This window comes from Marmota monax, unplaced genomic scaffold (genome assembly GCF_021218885.2).
Source record: "Marmota monax isolate L192 unplaced genomic scaffold, Marmota_monax_Labrador192_F-V1.1 WCK01_AAM20220418_F8-fsc00001, whole genome shotgun sequence".
Classification (NCBI taxonomy): Eukaryota; Metazoa; Chordata; class Mammalia; order Rodentia; family Sciuridae; genus Marmota; species Marmota monax.
This window is the reverse complement of record NW_026693777.1, coordinates 51,148,004-51,169,091: the sequence shown is the minus strand read 5'-3', so window position 1 is coordinate 51,169,091 and position 21,088 is coordinate 51,148,004. Positions and strand designations below refer to the sequence as shown.

The following is a 21,088-nucleotide window of genomic DNA, read 5'->3' as shown; positions in this document are numbered from 1 at the left end:
GGAACGAAGGAGGGAAAACGGAAGGGTAGGAAGGAGAAGGGAAAAGCAAGATCACACAGTTGAGAAAGAGGAAAGATTCCTATGTCCCGAACTTCATATAAAGCTCTTTCTACATATTTCCTAACTCATATTCATTTTGGTGACAAACTAAGGTAAGTTTGACTCAGCAGTGAATCATTGTCTTCAGGCCTCCAACATTTCCCAGGTGTTTTTAGAAAAGAATTTCAAGTCATTTACATTAAGTTGTCCTTTAAAATTGTTCAATGGTGAATGTCTGATAGCTCTTAAGTGATGATGAGTGATCAGAATCCCCAAGGACACTTGTTAAAAATATCAGTTCCCTGTCTTCCTTCAGATCTTCCTTTAGAAGACTCTATGGGGATTGGAGTATGAGAATTTGTATTTAATAAACACCTAGGCAAAGTTTATGATCAGATAAATTTGGGAAACACAGTTGTAGTATATGGCATGTGAAGTTGGAATAGAATCTTTCAGCATTAAAGAAAACAGATATTTTGACATACTTACTATTAATTCCAGACTTACACTGCTAATGAGAAATAGAACACTGTGACATTTGTGTGATTGTTGTGGAGTAGCAGATAATATCTAAGTGCTGACATTGGAGTTAGCAAAATAAACATTGAATTTTGAAAAATAATATTTCTTAATATCAGTTTATTTATTTATTTATTTATTTTCTGTTATTTTTTTTGGAGACCATTTTAAAAAGTGACATAATCATTTCCCTAGAAATTTTAAAAATGCTGTCTTATAACAATTTTCTTTTCTTGCTGCTGCTTATAGTAGCTTCTTTAAGCTCAACTGGATGAAAAAAATAAAGGTCTTAGATGTCAGCACCGGCATCACCAATAGATATTTGTAGATCAAATTTCCCATTGTGTCTTGTCTTGCCTCAAGAAGAAAACTAGTGCATCATGCTGGTTAGAACCTATGAGATGAGACTGAATATGTTTTTGCCAAATAAAAAATGGGAAATATATTGGCTGGACTAGAGTTGGAAACTCAGCTTCTTGCTCATGGCTGGCTGGGAGTCTTTTGATATGTTATTTAACTTCTACCTGCTTGTTCCCTCCTTTCTAAACTGGGGATACAAATATCTTCCCCATGGGCTTTTTTGGTTGGGGGATTAAATGAGGTAAGAAATTAAAGCTTTATGTAGGTTCATTGAGCTTCTTCATTCCTTCTTGCCTTCCTTCCCGAATCCCTTGACTTCAGGCATTGATTCCAATCCTTTCACCAACGAGGGCTACTTTTATTATTATTCCCCACAAAAGGACAGTGAGCCTAGGACTCAGGGGAAGTGAAAAGTGGCCTAGAATGTTGCTGAGGGGAGCTGAGTAGAAAGAAACAACTTTCCCACCATCCTTGTCTCATCCTAGGAGAGAGGCTTTGAAGTTTTTCTTTGGTGGGTAGAATGGAGAGGGCTGGGATTTTGACTGAGTATAAGGAGGCTTGGTTATTTTTAGCTTCTCTGACTTTGACAGCTCAGAATACGCTCGGGCATGCAAGAACAGAAACTCATCAAATTTGCTAAAACTGGTTTTGAACCCCTTTTCTGCCCGATGACAGAACAATTAAGCTATGCACTTTCAGTTAAATTTAGTTCTCGTCTGGGATGCACAATTGCCTCACCTGTCACTGCTCATCAATGTCTACCCTGCTGGCATCTAGCTGTTCCTATTCTGTCTCAGTCTTATCTCTGGGCTCCGGGTTGCTGGCTTTCCCTCCTGGTTGACTTCCAGACCTCCTGGTGAAACATGGTAATTGTGGCCTCTTGTCCTCACCTCCCTGTGTCTTAGAGGACTTATGCTCTCACATGGTCATTTCAGTTCCTGAAAACCCTTTCTGCTACTGTCCTCTATGCCATTGCACCTCTGTGGGAAGTATTTAACTACTGTATACACTGAATCCCCAGAATTTATCTGAGTATTCCATTACCCACACAGGTCCTCTATCCACCATCAACCCCACATGTGTGTCAAGACCCAGGTTTCTTTTAGCAACTCACCAGTACGTAAGCTGCTCTTTCTATTGTTCTTTGTATGGCAATATTTTATGCCCTAATTTCTTTCAGAATTAGTGTTTTGAGACTTGAAGAAACTTTTATTTCCTCTCAAAAAGCTCAATCAGTAAAATTCTGAATGGCTGGCATTCAGAATGATGGCTCTGCTATGAGTTTCGAGAATCTATTTTTGTGCTTGAAAAGCAAGAATTTGATTCCTCTCTCTCTGTATTTGGCTTTGTCAGGTCCTTCTGAGGCCAGGGACATTTCTGAGTAGATAGAAAGGGTCACCTGAAATCTTGGTGGTGGTTGTAGAAGGAGCAGTTGAGGTGGTATCTCAAGAGTTTGTTTGGCTTCATTTGATTGAATAGAGAGATGACATCACTATCATTGGGTGGAAGAAATGTACATTATTTATGTGCTGTTGTTGGAACTGCAAATTGGTAGAAACGATTTAGAGGGCATATTAGCAATGTATTCCAAATTATGTATATGCCTACTTTTGACCCAGTGATTCCTACTTCTAGGAAGTTCTCTTAAGAAAAATAGTGGAAAATGTATTAATAAGTATATAAGGAAATATTTACTGCTGTATCAGTTATAAAAATAGAAAATATAAGTAGGTCAAATACCCAGTCATGAAATTTTTTGGTAAATACTGTGATATAAATATGCAATGGAATACTATGCAATCCATAAAAATGATTATGTATTTACTAACTTTGGAAGATACCAACCATATATTTAAGCAAAAATGAGATTACAAAACTTCATGCATAGTGTAATATCTTTTTTGCAAAAATTTTATGTGCATACATATATTTGTTCTTTATATATATATACATATAAAACACATCTGTCCATGTGCATTATGGTTTAGATATGTGGTATCCCCCAAAAGCTTATGTGTGAAACAATGAAAGAAAGTTTAGAGATGATATGATTGGGCTATAAGGACCTTAACCTACTTTTACCCAAGCCCACAGTTTTAGGGATGAAAAATTGAAATCATAAATTTTCATGATTCCATTTTCTTGTGTTATGCTTTTGAGTTCAGTGAAAGTTCATGGAAAGAAAGTGTATCAAAAGAACAAAATCTGAGTGATAGTAGCTATTGGAAGGAAATGACCTAAATGGTTATATTTAAACCTGTCAAATATGTTTAGATTATTTCATAAACATGGATATGTGATTTTCATGCATATCATGCACACGGCTTGTTTCAAATTTAGTGTCTTGAAACCATTTTAGACACTTGAAGTCCTGGCTTAATTTTGCTTCTGTAGCTGCTTTAGTATTAAGGGCATGCCCAGAAATCTAGAATTAAACCCTGCTATGGTTTCTCAGAAGATTACTGCATTGATTATATTTCACCAATGCATGTCTTTGGCCCAAAGGAAAACAGGCTGAGAATGTAATTTTGTTTGGTCTGACAGAAGAACTCATTCCATATTTCATTTTTGTAGCACTGATCACTTGTTTTATCTTAGAAAAATTTATGTCCTCTTAACTAATTAAACCATGCAGTGACTTCACAGCTTTCGAGAGGTATCCCAGTGATAAACCTGGAAATCGATGTTTCCTCTATAGTCAACAAAAGTACATTGGTGTTTTTTTTTGAACACCTACTTAGTGGGAAGTTATTGTTTTGGATGTTCAGGATTATCAAGTGCAAATGGCTCCAGGTGTAGCAGGTAACATTAGTACTATCTAGGTTATTTGTAAGACATTAAGATTGTGGTGAAGCTTTAGGTGAAGGGGAACAACATACTGCTCATAGAGTCCTACCGGTTTCTTCAACGCCATACAGGCCATAGAAATGCATCTTGGTCCCAATTTTCAATTTCTAGTTGCCCAGACAAAGTGTTTTAATAAGTTAAGGTTTTCTTATAAATTGTCTTCTAACACATAATGATGCAGCTACCCAAGGTTTCATAGCTGGCATCTGTTTTCACTGGTTGGTGCACCAACCAGTCTGACTGGCTGGTCCTGTTCCCCACATTTTTAATAATGAAAATGTTTCAGGGGTTGAATGTCTTATAGGCCTTTCTTATGAAAAGAATGATGAAACTGGGACTGAAAATAAAAGCCTCATGTACTCTCTCCCTTTCTCTACTGTGGGCAGGGTGGTACTATTTCTTTAAATGCCCCTCTGTCACTATGCTCTATCTAGTTCAACCTGGAGGCAGCTTGTGGTGTAGTAGATGGAGAATTAGGAATTTGAAATCGAGGTCTGTCACTGATTAAGCAAGTGGTCAGAAGCCACATAACTCACTGGATGCAGTGATGCACGCTTGCAATCCCACTGACTTGGAAGGCTGAGGCGGGAGGACACGAGTTCCAGGACAGCTTCATCAACTTAGTGAGACCCTGTCTCAAAATAAAAATTAAAAAGGGCTGTGGATGGAGTTCAGTGGGCTCAATCCCCAATATCACAAAAAAAAAAAAAAAAAGAAAGAGAAAGAGAGAGAAAAGAAAAAGGTGGGGGGAGGAGGGTCAGATAACCAACAGTGATCCTGTACTCAGGTCTCCTGTCACCAAGCCCAGAGCTGTAACTTTTGCATCAAAGTCCAAATTGTCTTCTTTTAGACATGGTGTCATGATGTTAATTCACTTCCAAACAGATCCTTTTAATATTTAATATAGAGTACCTTCAAGGAGAGACAGACAGAATGACTTTCTTTTCTACCATCTCTTTTGTTCTTGATAGATTGCCCGCCAGCAAGTACAGACCTAATTAGTCTGCTGTGCCTGTGATGGTATAGGGACGCCAATGCCACAGTCACCTCAACTACTAATGCATTTCTGCTGCCAAAAACAGAATAAACTGCCCTACATTACAAAACTTGCAAAACACAGGCATTCTTTTGTTTTAGCTTTTGTTATTTGAATCCTGTGGCTAAGCATCGTGTGTTATGCCTGCAAAAAATGTATAGCTCATATCCATTGAAGGGAATTATGTGCAGCTTTTTCTCCCTTCTAATAAATTGTTTTTGCAAAAACCAGCTGGTGTTTGAAGAGCCGAGTTTCTGGAGTAAAAAGAAATGACAGTTACAGAACGTGGACAAAGGTCTGAAAACGTGAGCGCCTAATCTGGCATGGAGTGATGGCTTGCGAGGAGAGGGCAGTGGGAATTTAAACAGAGTTGGAAAACTGTCCCTTTTCTGTCTGGAAAAGGGTTCATGTTAGATGTTAGGAAGACAGTTTTTTGTAAGGGGGGGGTCATAAGTAAATAGAATTTCAGCCAATACTTTCATGAACTTCGCCCTTCTTTGGAATGTTTTCATTCTCTGAGGGGAAAACAGAGGTTGAGTCATTTATACAGCGAATGAGAACTTTACTAAAAAGGAAACCTCGGGAGATGTTTTCCCTGTGGTGCTTTCTTAAGATCCTATTTATGAGCTCTAAAGCATTGTCAGAGAAATGTTCATTTTGAAGGAACTTGTCTCCCTTGCTTTCTTCATTATCTGGGACTATAAATTTTCATGACTGTGAGGATTCCCTGACATGGTTATCTGTAGTGAAAGTCTGATCAGTTACAACACTGATTTTTTCATGTCTTCTCTTCCTCCCCCTTCCCACTGTAACTCCCTAAATTTCACACGTAGCACTCTGATTTTATAAATCTTTTTCCTTGGTTCTGAAAACTAGTTGCTAAATGCATGATAGCATCCTTGGAGCCAAGAGCATGTGACCTCTGGATTCTTAAGTGCAGGCTGTGATTTTGGTCCTGGACAGCAGAAGGAGATGTTGAGCCAGAGGATAAGGTTGCTTTTGTTGTTGTTGATGTTGTTTTGGTTTTGTTCTTTAAATATAGTATGTAGACAATTAGTGTTGCATTTTCAAATAATTAGAAAAATGAAGGCTCAAATGGTTGTTTTGATACAGTGGTTGTTCTCTTCTTTCAGAGGAACCTTAGCATAAAACCATTTTAATAAACATTTTTTTACATCAAATGAGCCTTTAGGGAGCCCAGTCCATTTTGCTATAAACCCAAATATCCATTATTCTAGTTCAGCTCTCACTTCCCATTTTCTTCTGAGTACTCACTTTGTGCATGTGCCTTAAAGGGTTGGTGACTGGTGTTAGCTCCCCTCCTTAGGGGGCAACTGCTAAGAGGTCTCAGGTTGTGGTTGAAGCCTCCTGTAGTCAGGTCAGCCTACCTATGTTACCTCAAAGCCTGTCACTGAGGAGTTCACAGGGAAGAAATTTCCTGTGCCTTAGCATTTTGAAACGAGCAGTAACATGTCACTTCTAAGGATGCTATGTCAACATCTATGCTTCTTCTTAAATGGAGGAGATGGAGTGTGGGCAGGATTCTTCAACAGCTACTGCTAGTTAGAGCTGGAGCATTTGGACGGAGTTTCTACTTGGAATGCCCCTCCTCTACACTTGGGTGTCTTCGTTTCTTTCCAGGGAGATTAATTCTATTGTTTGAACTGATGAATATAAATTTAGCTTAGAATTTTCTGTTTTTTATAATGACTAGTAAATACCATCATTTATTTTTATTGTCAAAATTTTAAAGAACATATGTCTCAGAGGACTCCCATTTTAAACCAGATCATATTACATGGTCCCTCAAACTTATGATGAACTTATACATTTGCAGATGCCCTGGAATTCTTAGAAGATTTTCATCTATTTTCTTTAGTTTTTTGCTTTCCATTATTTAACAATATTGTGAGCCACAGAGTGGTTCTTCAGGCCTTCTATACTAAGTCGACCAAGATTCCCTGGATAAACCCTGCTCAAGATGGTGATTTACCTTTTAGTTAATATAAAACGTTCAGGATGATTTTGTTTTCACTGTGTTCACCCGCCTATTTCCTGGAATTTAGAAATTTGCTATGGTCTCCCCATCACAAAGAATTCCAAGCTTGCTTGCTGAAACTGGATCTTATGCCATCCTCGGTCCTGTGTAGTGAAGAAATGAATTTAATCTTTTAGGCCAGCCTTTTATAAGAGTTAGTATGTATGCTCCGTATGTTCTGTTATGATTTTCTTTTCCCCTTGTTCTTTTAGGAAAGCAAAGGAAAATCTGTTTGGACAAAACAGAAGTTTTTCCAATGGTCATGTAGTTAGTGAAAACAAGCTGCAGTTGGAGCTGGACTCTGTGGTAGAAGAAACCATAACAGGAGATTATGCCTTAGTCATAAATGGCCACAGTTTGGTGAGTTTGCTTCAGGCTTTTGTCTTTTCTTCTTCTTTTCCTCAATAATCATCTCTTTTGTGCTGTCATAATGAGAACTCTTTTTGTTTTTTTCAAACAAATGGCACTACAAGAAGCAGGGCATACACAATGATTTCCTGTTGCAAAGGGAAAGGAAACTTCTAATATATATTTCATACATTATTGTTTGAACCATCACAGTGAAAGGGAGTCTCCAAAGCAACACTCTAGTCACAGAATATCAGTCTTGTCTAAATGACTGTAGACCACTTAGCAGTATTATTTAAGGGCTTTAAGGGGGAGTGTCACAGCTCGTTGTTATTTAATTAAAGAAATGCAACTGGATGGGTGAATTCTTGTTCTTGTTAAAGTTTGTGATTTGCAGAGCATAACCTGACCTTCATATAATTACCACACCAAATTATTGCCATTAAGATACCTCTGGTGGTTTTTCTAAATAGCAGCATTTTACAGCAATGCCAAACAATTTGCTTTGATTAGGAAATCTGGTTCTTGTCATAATAGAATAAACTTGCATTGTACTTTTGATGTAGTTCAGGTTCCAAATCTTGAACAAATATCAAAACGCTCTTCTGAGTTTCTAATTTAGAATACAAAAGCTCCGATGGCACTCTAGTGAAATTATCATTTGTATGCACAAAGAGCTAATCTCACATCTTTCTTGGGCTTTGACGATCATTTTTCATTTTGGAGTTTGGAAAATAAATGTTTCTTCTTGTAGACAGTTTCTTAGAGGACAAAAGAAGTTGGATGTGAGTAGAGTGCATTTTCCCCCTTGCGATTGTCTGTCTGTTAGCTCTTAGTGCTTAGAGCATTATCCAGCTGGACTCCAGACGTAATGATGTGTTGCCTTCTACACCATGGAAAGTTACAGAGCTCGGGTGCAGGCCAAGCTCAGTCGAAAGTTGGTCCAGATGACACGAACTGCTTCCTTGCTCAGATGAACAGCAACTGAAAATTATGATACTGCCAGCTGGGACTTGAGGCTGGTAGTCTCCAAGCTGAGTTTTCCAGGGACCACAATAGGGAAAGGATCCCCTATGAGTCCTGCTTCAACTTTCCCTCAGGCTCAGAGAAACACTGTGTGGTAGGGTGAGAGTGCTCAGGTGATAATTTACTCCATTCCCTCTCTCTCTGTCTCTAAATTTGTTGAAAGAAGGATCTAAGATAGATGTCTTTAGTAACCCCTTTAGCTTCAAAGCCTGATAGGCATGAAACCATGAAATGTCACTTTATTGTTTAAGGAGAACTGACGCTGTTTTTTGCTAGTATGGTTGGAAGGATTTTTTGTTTTTGTTTTTTTTTTTAATCATAATTCTAATTTGCTCAAATGCTGATGCTTTACAGAATGTGATCAGTCCCCTCTTTCTCAGAGTCTTAGTCTAGATTTTTTTAAGAGTAGAAAGAAAAGAGGGCTATTCTGAGCAAGAGTGCCAATTGCATGCTTTCTTTTCCAGAAAAGGTGATGATATTTGAGAATGTGGATTCATAATTTTCTATAGGAATTATAGGTTTGGAGATAGAATTTTCTATACCAGAATTATGTTTTTATATTCTTTCAACGATCCGTCCATTCATACCGTTGTCATTTATGAAACATTCCCAGGTCACAGTACTAGAGTCCAAGGATAATAGAACATGGCCACTGTTTTAGGGATTGCTGTCTGGTGATATAGCAAAAACTAGAAAAGAAGAATAAACACAATGCTTTGAGAACATAGAGGTAGGTACATTTAATTCCCTGTAAAAAAAAAAATCATGGAGGACTTTCTGGAGGAAGCAATGGTTTAAAGTAGAGATGACAGCAGGTACAAAGGCACAGAGACAAGAAAAAACCTAGTAAATCTTAGGAAGCAAACAATTTGGCAGAAGCGAAGAAACAGTGGACATAAAGGTCATGATTGAAGATAAAACTCCAAAGGAATGTATGGGCCAGATCATCATGTGCTGTTAATGTCTTGCTAAAAGATAACCTGTGACTCAAAGATTAAGTGGATTCCCGTTTCCTCTGAATGTGTTTATTCAAGGATGTACAGTGACATTTTTTTCTAGAAAAATAATTGTACAGTGAGTTGGAGGGGATTATGTTATGTTTCAATACTTTTCTAGCATGTTGAAGCCTCTTCTGTATTTGGAGAGGAGTGAGGGTGGAAATGACTGCAGGGACCCTATTTGAAATGCAGGTACCATGCCACCCTTTAGCACAGTTCAGTAGCTGTGTTCTCCAAAAACAATGCAAAGGAGACAAATAGCCTGTCACAAAGAACAAACAAATCACTAACATTTGTAGTTCCATCTAAATTTGGAGAGATGATGAATAAATTTTTGTCTTTTGCTTTCTCTAAACTTAGTGGTTTCTAGAACTTTTCCAGCATTTAACTATCTCTTGCCAGTGTAGCCTGGTAAGGTGTTTAGGGGGACACATGAAGGGCATAGTCTTCATTTTTATTTTTAAATTCCTTGGTGCTTACTGGAAGTTTGATACTAATTTCTTTGGTTTTGTTTGCTTTTGTGACCTGGATCAACAATGACTTGAAGTGAATCAAATGGTTTTAAAAAGCAGTTAAGAAAACAAGAGATTTGCTTCTCAGCAACCTTCATTTATTGTTGCTTGTTCTTTTCTGATTTTTTTTAATAACACAGGCTCATGCCCTAGAAAGTGATGTCAAGAATGATCTCATAGAGCTTGCCTGCCTGTGTAAGACTGTGGTTTGCTGCAGAGTTACCCCACTCCAGAAAGCTCAAGTAGTTGAGCTGGTGAAAAAACACAGAAATGCTGTCACTTTGGCCATCGGTGATGGAGCCAATGATGTCAGCATGATTAAAAGTAAGAGGTTATCTGCTCAAGGGGCATGTTGTATATCTAGAATCCTCAGGTTCAGCATTTGGTAATGTGTGCTAGAGATTGCATTAAAATTTAATTTTGCTGTAGTTCTTAAATAATGATACTTTCTGGGTCCAATGCTTCCACCATTATTTTAATTCATAAGATTGGTATGAATTAATCGAATCATTTGTGTGTTTTTAGGTTAAAGAAAAGGACATTGGTTACCTAATACTGTGTGGGGAGATAAGTAGCTAGAGTATAGAAAGAATTAAGAACCATTTTGCAACGTGTGGGTTTAACCCCATCTTTGCCACTTACAAATTGGAAAACCCGTAGAAGTACTAAACTTTTCTGAGCTCAATTTCCTCTTACATAAAACTAGGGTTAATACTCATTGGAAGTGTTTCATGACATAATATATGTGAAAATTTATAATTGCTATAAGTTTCCAAAAATGAATGACATATAAAAGGCATGGCTAAATTCACAGAAGAGATTGTGTCTTCCTGTTGGGAGTGAAAGTGTTCTTCTCTTCCTTTGTAGGTGCTCACATTGGCGTTGGCATCAGTGGCCAGGAAGGACTACAAGCAGTCTTAGCCAGTGACTATTCATTTGCACAGTTTAGATATCTCCAAAGGCTTCTCCTTGTTCATGGAAGGTGGTCCTATTTCCGAATGTGCAAATTCTTGTGCTATTTCTTCTATAAGAATTTTGCATTTACACTTGTGCACTTCTGGTTTGGATTCTTCTGTGGTTTCTCAGCCCAGGTTGGTAAAAGCACTTTTGCTTCTTCTGTAAAATCCCATATGTCATCAGCTGGCCAGGCTGGCACTAAAAAACCACACAAACGCAGAAATACCTTATTATGGGGTCAGGGATGGCTCTGAGACCTCAGGTTTCGGGTCCCACTTTGGAAGGCAAGGGGAGCAAGGGAGGCAAGAGGCAAGAGAGAGAGCACACCTGAAACCCCCCTATTTAATGGGGAGAAGCCATTCATAGAATATTCCACCCAAATAAGGCAAGGGATTGGGTTTTGAAGGGTGGAGTCTTGCTTGGTGATGTCTTGTGGTTAGCAGGTTGATTAACATCTTAGAAAGCCACACCCATCTCAGGTGCTATGTGGGATCACAGGTAGAGCAAGAGAAAAGGCACATGTGCGTCCATCACATAGCCCCAAAAGCGTGCAATGCCAGACCAGTCCCCTCATATGCTCAAATGTGCTAAGCTCACACACACAGCTCATGGATGGCTCGTGACACCCATGAATTACATGGGATCTTCTTCATAGTTTTTTGTTAACAAGTAGAGAACATTTTAATTTTATTTTTATTGGTGCATTTTAATTATATGTAATAGTGAGATTCATTGTGATATGTACATAATGCACATTGTATAAAGTAATCTATTTAATTATCCTATGCCTCCCTTTTTCTTCCCCCTCCCTCCCCAATCCCCCTTTTCTACTTTACTGGCCTTACATTATTTTAGAGAACATTTTTATGGGGCCTGATACAAGTGACAGTATTAACAATTATGTAATTGATAGTTGACATGAGCTTTGAATCCAATCCCCCAAAATACTATATTTAGCTGGAATTTTATTTACTTCCTTATTTATATAGCAACCAATGTGTATTCCTTCTATGCACTTTTTATTTTTTATTGAAATGTTTTGTTGCGATGACAGGTAAGCTTGATGAAGAGTTTTAATTTAAAACTGAAGTCTGAGAACACTAACAGGAAATGCAGAGGTCTCTTTTTTGGGAAGGCAGTCATTGACTCACCACATTGAATGTAATCTGGGCTGAAAGTAAATGTGTTTTATATCAGGGAGAAGTAATTAATACTGTGACATTAAAATTGTTTTAATAGCAACTCAGCTGAAAGTTGTTCTATAGATGATATTGGTAACAAGTAAAGTTAGCAAATCCATAAACTAGAATCCTATTTTTATATCTACAAGCAGATAACAACGTAATTTGATCACATACGTATATACTCTACACATTTTACTTCGCCCATGTGTTTTATGACTTTAATGTCATATTTTACATCTTTTTATAGTTTTTATAACTTAATAAGTTACTGTTGTCTTACTTGTTTGTATACCAGAGATATAATTGGTTTACCCACCATTATTGCGGTATTAGAGTATTCTGCTTTTGACTTTCATCAGTGTGTTTTATACTTCCATATGTCATCGTGTCATTAATTGGCACTCTCTTTCTTCAGCTTGAAGAACTTCCATTAGCTTTTCTTGTAAGGTAACTCTGGTGGAGATAAATTCTCTCAACTTTTGTTTGAGAAAGTTTTTATCACTTCTTCAGTTTTGAAAGACACAGGGTATAGTATTCTTGGTTGGCAGTTTTTTTTCTTCCAGAATTTGGAACTTATCACTCTACTCCCTCCAAGCCTGCAGGGTTTCTGCTGAGGGATTCACTCATAGTCTTGTGGAGGTTCCCTTATATGGGAGATTCACTTTTACCTTGCTGTATTTAATACTCTGTCTTAGCTTTTTTTTGTTTTTAAATCCTGACCCCACTCCCAAATCAGGAGCTCATTCATGCCAAGCATGCACTCTACCATAAGCTGCACTCCCAGCCTTGTCTTTAACTTTTGACAATTTGATTGTGGGGTATCTTGTTGTGGGTCTTTGGATTTGTCTTATTTAATGTCCTTCAGGCTTCCTGAACTTGGCTATTTTCTTCCCCAGGCAAGGGACATTTACTGCTATTTTTACTCTGAATATGTTTTGTGTCCCCTTTCCTCCTCTTTTCCTTCTAGCATACTGTTTAAGTTGTTTCTGCTTGATGCTGTAATGTAAGGAGTCTCAAGTTATCTTCATTCTTTTTCATTCATTTTTCTTCTTGCTTCTCAGAGAGGATGACTGATTCTAGTGACCTATCTTTTGAGTTATAGATCCTTCTTCTTTTTGATCCAATATGCCATTGAACCCTTCTACAAAATGTTTAATTTCAATTATGGTATTCTTGAGCTCTGTTATTTCTGTTTGGAACATTTTTATAGTTCTTATATATTTGTTGAAATTTTCAGTTGAGTCTTGAATTGCTTACCTGACCTCACTGAGCATCTTTACGACCATTATTTTGAATTCCCTGCCGGGTAAGTCACATATCTCCACTTCACTCAGATTAGTTTCTGGAGATTTATCTTGTTCTTTTATTTTGAATATATTTTTGTTTCTTCATTATTTTTGACTTTCTGAATTGGTTTCTGCACATAAGCTAAGACAACTTGTCAGATAGGTCTTGTGTAGGAGAAGGTTCCAACCAATCCATCTAGTTAGAGATTTTAAGATACCTTCCAAATCGTTGTCTAGGATACTGTCTCTGACATTGTTGGATCCCTGGAGATTAGGATGTGCCAAGTTCTGTCAATACCCTGCCAGATTCTCTAGATGCAGCTGGAAAGGTTGTGATATTGGATATCTGTTCTACTTCCTTCTCTCTTCACAGTGAAGCTAATCACACATATTTGTTGCCTATTCTCTTACCTTAAGCCAAGGGTAGGATCTGTGGCAAATGCCTGTATTCAGGTTCAGATCATACCTTCTGATCCTGGGGAGATAGCTGCTGGAAGTGAGTCCCTTGATATCCTCTTTGATTTCTACAGTCTAGAGTCTCTCAAGAATGCAAAGCCCCATTGACCCCTGGATCAGTAAAGAGATAGTTCCTTGGATGGAAGCTATAGAAGTTAAGGCACTTAGTATATGGCCTCATTCCTTCTAGGAAAAAAAGAGTAATTCTGGTTGTATTACTAGGGTGAACTGGAGGAAAGTCTCATGAAGTTCCAAACTCTGGCTTCTAGAGGGCTACTATTTGTAGCTCCTTGATGCAAGTTCTTTAGAATTCAGCTCCCAAATACCACTGGATGTATGTAGCTAAGCCCCTTCCAGAAAGAAAATAGGAGCTGCATATTCTCATCCCCTTTCTGCACTACTCCAAGTGGGTATAATGAGTGTATGTCCACATAAAACCACCATATGCCTAGACCCTTCTATTCCCAGAGCTTAGAAGTTGAGAATGAAATCCTTCAAGACTTACCTATGAAAGTTTGGGCACTCTGGGGGAAAGAAAAAGGGTTGTGTTTTAAAAGTACTTTCTCTGTTCTTCTCTTGGGGATTGAAGCCCCTAGAAATACTTATGCATTGGTATAAAACCACAGATTCCCCCTGCAATCTAGAAAGACTTATGTATCTAATACACTCCATTCCCAGAATTAGTGAATTAAAAGCCAAACCATGGGAAACTTTAGAATTAGCTCTAGGAAGTCCAAACCCCTCTCTCCATAGGAAGAAGCTGTGTCAGGGATTGCTTTCTTGATATGAAGGCATAGTACCTGGGGAAAGGTGCATATCCAAATATGCTTCATCTTTTCCTACCCATGTGACATGAGTGCTTTCTCAGTTGCCTGATGGGCAGGAGTCTCTGACTTGCCTTCAGAGGGAATTGGTCCATGAGTAGATGTTTACTTGGTATGTCTGTGGGTGGAGGGACACATCCATTTGGAGAAACAGGACCCTCTTATTCTACCATATTGCTGTTGTCACTTTCCTATTCATATTAAATTATAGTTATTTAACCCCCATATCTTGGATATCAGATATTCTGACCCTAGGTAGAAACCATGAAATGTAATAACTATAGTATCTAAATATACTTAAGAAAAAAATTAGAAAACTTGGATGTAGGCAGCATGGCATTAATATTTTGTTTGTTTGTTTTTTTTTTTTAATTTTGTATTATGTAAAATTTTTAATTGATTTTTTAAAAATAAATGACAGCAGAATGCATTACAATTCTTATTACACATATACAGCACAATTTTTCATATCTATGGTTGTATATAAAATATGTTCAAATATGGTTGAATACAAAGTATGTTGACACCAATCCGTGTCTTCATACATGTACTTTGGATAATGATATCCATCACATTGGTTTGTATTTACAGATACACAAAACCTATATAGGCAAGTTTATTGCCAACTTGTCTTTGCTAAAACCGTGAAGCTGAAAGTAATGTTCAATGATTTCTAACTTCTAAAGAAAGGTAACTTTCTTTTTTCTTCTCTTTCTTTCTTTCTTTTTTTAAATTTTTTTTTATTTTTTTATTTTTTGAGGTGCTGGAAATTGAACCTTAGGCCTAAACAAGTGCTCTACCCCGGAGCCACGCCCTCAGCCCTTAGGTTATTTTCTGCTTTGCTTTTAGGATCTGATAAACTTGTCTGAGTCAGATGTTAAGCAACAAGATTTTTAGTCCTTTCACCAGTATTTAAATTTTAAAAGACAAAAGGGAGAACAAAAATTGCTCCAAAGACATGAGTATCAGATGGTTTGATCCAGCTGTAAGACACACTACCTGACTATGATTAGGTTTCTGAATGTTTAACTTAGCATGTTTCTTTTGTGCTTCTTTCTTTCTTCTCTTATGTTTTTTTTTATGTAAAAAAATCTAGTTAATTGCAAAGTATTAATTTTGAATCCATTCTCATTCCTGATTTACCCTATTCTTTCCTGAGCTGGTGAATTGGGCTGGTCCAGCTTTAGCATGCATAGAACCACCTGGAAGGCCTGTTAAAGCACATCTCACTGGATCCCAGTCCCAGGGTTTCTGATTCACTGGGTCTGAGGTAAAGCCCAAGAACTTAATCTATCTAACAAGTTCCCTAGAAATGCTGATGTTGCAGGACCATATTTTGAGAACCACTGGGTTGGCCAACCTAGAAGAATATCCAAAGGTCTGCTTTCTTGAACCCAGAACCTGGAGTGAGATCCAAGCTGCTGACCTTTTGTTCTGTCCATGTTGGACCTTATTCATCTTTACTGAGGCAAGGAGACCAGTTAAGCAAACAACTGACCTCCATGTATCAAAAATTCCCAGAGTTTAGAATCCCCTCATCCCTCCTACCAAATCATCATCTCTCAGGTGTATTATACCTGTACCAAGATAGGGTCTGGAGGGAAAGGGTATCTGTTTCAGGGTAGAGGATTGTGTTCTCCAATTTAGTCAGTCTGTTAAGATTTCATCTACCTAACTATTAGGTCCTTAAGGAAAAGAAGCGGATCTAAATGCATACTTATCTGGAACGGCTCCTGGCAAATAGGAGGCATTCCAGTCATTTCATGTCGTTGGGTGTTTCTAAAGCCCTTTCTCATGATTGAGGCAAGTGCAGCAAGAACAGCTATTCCAGCCTCCAGTCACTTTCTCAGTTACCACTTACTCTACCTGCACCAAGGGCCAACCCCACAGGCTCTGGATGTGGTCCGTGTAAATGTGTGCAGCCTGAGCAACACTATGGGAAAAGGAGCTCAGGGTCTAAGATTATAAATGTGGTGATGGCGTTGATTCCAGAATGTCTCATGATGGTCTTTCAGTTCTGTTAATACTTTTATGACATGATAATTAACTGGGCCACAAGTGATGCATTTCCCAGTTTTCTACACATCAGTTCATTATAGGAAAGACAGAATAGATTTCCAAGGTTTATTTTGTTGCCTAGGACTTGTCTGATTTAAATATGGCAGGGCAAATCATTTTTAGACAAAGGAGCAATCGCTATATAAAACTGATTGGGCTTCTGAGAAGTCCCAAACTGCTCTCTACTCTGCCCTAATTTGTAAGATAATCTTATCAAATTGGGTCCCAGGCTTATATTGGAAAGGATCCTTGGTCACATTATTTAATCCTTTTATTTATTCAATAAATAGTTTCTAAGCTCTTGCTACGTGTCAAATTATGGTGCCTCCTAGAACCTGTATCTTCGGTATGGGAAAAGGTGCCTTCTCTGTGGGCATGTGCAGGGTTTTTTTTTTTTTTTTTTTTTGGAGGGGAGGGTGGTACCAGAGGTTGAACTCAGAGGCACTCAACCACTGAGCCACATCCCTATCCCTATTTTGTATTTTTTATTTAGAGACAGGATTTTACTGGGTTGCTTTGCACCATGCTTTTGCTGAGGCTGGCTTTGAACTTTTGATCCTCCTGCTTCAGCCTCCCAAGCCACTGAGATCACAGGCATGCACCACTGCACCTGGCTGTTATGGAGGTTTCAAGGTTCTATTTGTAGGGTTTTTAGAGAAATAGATAGGCTTGTGAAGAGAGTAACAAGTAGTAATTTGTTATGGTCTATTGGAGAGGAGAGGTACCCATGAATGATATCAACACAGGTTTCAACTTCTATGTAGAATCATGATGTTGCACTAACATCTAGGGATAAAAATTATAGTTGTAGCTAACACTTAATAGCACTTGCTATGTTCCAGACATTGTTTAAATGTTTTACCTCTATTAGCTCAGTTTCGTGATAATCATGGGAAGTAGGTTTTATAATCATGGTCTATATCATGTTTTTAAAAGTGACTTATAATTTTAAATTGTGCTTAAAAAAACAAAATAACACAAAATTTACCATCCTAGCTATTTTGAAGCGTGTAGTTCAGTAGTGTTAAGTCCATTCACATTGTTGTGCAATAGATTGCCACAACATTTTCTCTTTCTTTTTGTCTTGCAAAATGGAAACTCTGCCCACTGAATAGCAGCTCTCCATTTCCCCCTCCCCCAGTCCCTGGAAATCATCTTTATATTTTCTGTTTCTATCAGTTTTACTATTTTAGATATAACATGGAGTCATACAGTATTCGTCTTTTTCTGATAGGCTTGTTTCACTTATGCCCCCAATGTTCATGTGATAGGATTTCCTTCTTTTTAAGGCTGAATAACATTCCATCATATAATATATATAATATTTTGTTTGTCCATTTGCCCACCAATGAACATTTGAGTTTCTTCCACCTCTTTATCTACAATAGGTTAATATTTTCTAAATAATATTTCAAATTCTACTGTGCAGTAAACTTCATTTTTTTTCTACCCCCTACTCCTCATTTTCTCTCCACAGACATGAAAATTCACAATTTGCATTGGTCTATTAAAGACTCTGACAAGTCCAAATGTAAAGAAACCATAATTGATTGTTTCCAAGATGCATATATTCGTCTATTTGTTCACATATGACATCTCTAAAATATATATGGATGTAACTTTATAATCAAAAGCATATTACAATAGCTCTTGATCTAGAGTAAAGTCGCTTTTTCCAGAGAGCATTTAAATAGCTTCTGGGGGCACAGCCAACCTGAAATCTCTTTCTCTTTCTAAGGATATTTTAAAAATCTGTTTACAAATTACAGCAAATGGCAGTTGTGGTTTAAGTTTTCAGTAGAGTTTTTCTTGTAGGTTTTTTGTCTGTTTGTCTTTCTGTCTTTCCCCTTAGCTAATGCAAAGCTGACCCAGGTAAGTTCCCTTACAGTCCCTTTTCTACATGAAGATTTGTTGCTCTTTTACTCTCATACTGAGGATTTGGTCCTTTGCTGCTTTAGCTTGATGGGAATGTTAGGTTCCCTATTTGGTTTAATCTTGGCATCAACAATGATGTCTCTTTCGGATTATTACCCAAATTCATTTGGCATGGAGACCTGTTCCCCCCACCCCCCACAAGCAACATGTACAGTGTAATGTAGGACAGGTGCCATAGGGAACTCTTTTGGGAAACTCCGGAATAGATGTCTTTACAGTGGCAATTTCAAAACATGACATTGCCCTGCAATTTATCCTACTTCTGTTTTTTGAAAATTTATTCATTCATTTTACAAATGTATGAAGCACAAAATGATGCTAAGAATATTATCCTCATAAGAACAGGCTATTTTGTTTTTTCCTTTCAAACAATTTCATTTCCTTTATTAACTGTAGTTCTCAGTACAAAATATCCCTGTATATATCAAAGTAGTGGTTTACATTCAACCTTTTAAAACCATCTTTTTTACTATCCTCAAACTATTTTTTGATTATACAAATATTTATATGATAACATACATTAATTTATACACCTGGGACTATACTTTTTTGTATTTTTCCTATGGGAAAAACACATAACATTTTGAAAAACCTCTTTGATTTACATTCTTCAAGAATGTCATTTTCCTTAATGTTCTCATTTTCCCCATACAGCTGTAAGTCACCTGGCATTGTCAAACTGCGAGTAGAAATATTTCCTTGCCATCTTGGAAAGGATAGACAAAATGATGACTAGGACAAGACCCTACCCAGTTAGAATTGTTTTTATGATTGGAAAATGAAGATGTGTATAAATAGGTATAATAGAAAGATTGTGAAGAAAGTTCCTGAGAGAGCAGGGGGGAAGGAGAAGCACACGTGAATCTGGGACTTCTGGGGCTCTGTTTGTAAGTGAGAATGTGAACTTTCAAAGTTAAGTAGAGATCTAAAAAGGCCTTAAAGTCTGGCCACCTGCAGAGACACTGAGCCTGGTGTGAAAAAGGTGTGAGAGAATAGAGTAAAAGGAGGTAATCCCTCCCTATCTCACAATTCCCGACTGACCTGCGGTTATCTGGAATCTTCTAATTTTAAAAATTCCATTTAACACCAACTCATTCATCAATACCTTCTAAAAACTGCATGGTGCTGAAGGGGAATCTGACCTACTGGTATTTGTGTGCAGTGAGAATCCTGTTTTAGAACAGGTGTTTTATCACAATGAAGATGGAGACTTGGGTGTTCACCACTCCGTCCCACGTGTGACTGGCCTCGTGCATTGGCTACTGAGAACTGACTGAGGGCCACTGGGATGTGGGATTGGGATTGGCAGGAATCATTGTTTCTTTTCTATTCCCTGTTTTTCACTAGAAGGACCTAATCAGCCACTGAAGATGTTTTGACTTTTTTCCCTTAGCCTTGTTTTTCTAAGGACAATATGCTTTAAATGAGGCAAGTGGAAAGAAAACAACACATTTGGGAGAAATATTAGTCTACAGAGAATGAGAATTTGTGAATGGGGGGCATTTTTGCAGTCACCCTCCTTCCCGCTCTGTCGTAATCATCGTCTAGCTGGTGTTGGCATCCAAAGTCGTGTGTTGGGTAATCAGTCTTTCTTTGCTCCTAAAGCCATCAGATGGCTGCTTAGTTCCAGTCTTCTTTAAAAAGCTGGCCATCTGAGGTCTTCCCACCTCCTGCCATATTCTTCTAAGTTGCTTCAATGGAGTTGAAAGCTCCATGGTGAAAAGGATCGAGTAGCAATAAAAACTCCAGGGCCTGGTAAATTCAGTAACAGCTGGCATCTCTTTAGAGGACATTCCTGGATAGGCCTTATCGTCAGTCAGTTTCTCTGTCTAATCCTTACAGGAGTTAGACTCACATACACATTCTCTAACACAGAGCCTCTCATTTTTGCATGTTCATTCATTTAATAAAAATAAACTGAGTGCCAGTTTAGGGCCAGGCGCTCTTATGGCCTTTAGGGACACTAGAGTGATTTGGAGACATGCATTTCCTGCCCTCCGAGAACTTACAGTCTGGGAATGATTTTATTTTCACAAATGTGGAACTGATGTAGAATAACTCAATAGTCATGCTTCTCTTATTTTTCACCAAAATTTGTTTGAAATCAATTTACAATGGATGAGTCACATCTTGGGGCCAACCTGTGAACTCCTAGTATGATTCATAAACATCTAAATATTCTTCCCTGCAACTCTCAATAGATGCTTTGAAGTAATGCATTCTGCACTTGACAGAATCTGACCAAATGTAAACAGATTGTGTTTTTTTAGACACAATGTTGACTTGTAAAAACACCAGTTAATTACTTAATGAAGTGACAAATGCTATTTCTTTACTATTTTGGCCTGTCTTTTGGAGCCTGGTGAGTTTTACCCAGGTTGTTATTCTCTGATGATAGCTCCTGTAGATTTCAGCTAAAGCCACATCCTGGTAGGTGGGCTGGGAACAGATGCGTAAGCCAATCCAGCTGTGCCTTGTGAGGCTCCAAGAGGGCTCAACTGAGGGACCATTCACCACCTGTGCAATCGTGGCACTTAGGACATCTCAGAAGGCTGGTGAGGATGTGATGCTGACTGGATTGTGCTTGGTTTACATACTTCCCTCTGGTTAACTCAGTACCTCACCTCTGTCGTGACTGATTTGGGAAACATGAGGAAAGAATCTG

The 21,088-nt window shown here is 38.0% G+C and overlaps 1 protein-coding gene across 4 annotated transcripts in view; it reads left to right on the top strand.

Annotated features, from left to right (window-relative positions):
- Window positions 1–21,088, top strand: part of Atp8b4 (ATPase phospholipid transporting 8B4 (putative)) — a 246,490-nt gene that overhangs the window by 196,522 nt on the left and 28,880 nt on the right. For 3 of the 4 annotated variants that reach the window (XM_046460874.2, XM_046460873.2, XM_058584791.1), the window contains exons 21-23: window positions 7,052–7,199; window positions 9,864–10,047; window positions 10,591–10,814. In XM_046460874.2, the coding sequence (XP_046316830.1) occupies window positions 7,052–7,199; window positions 9,864–10,047; window positions 10,591–10,814 (556 nt within the window). The remainder of the gene's footprint in view (window positions 1–7,051; window positions 7,200–9,863; window positions 10,048–10,590; window positions 10,815–21,088) is intronic. The other variant, XM_058584792.1, reaches the window with a different exon arrangement.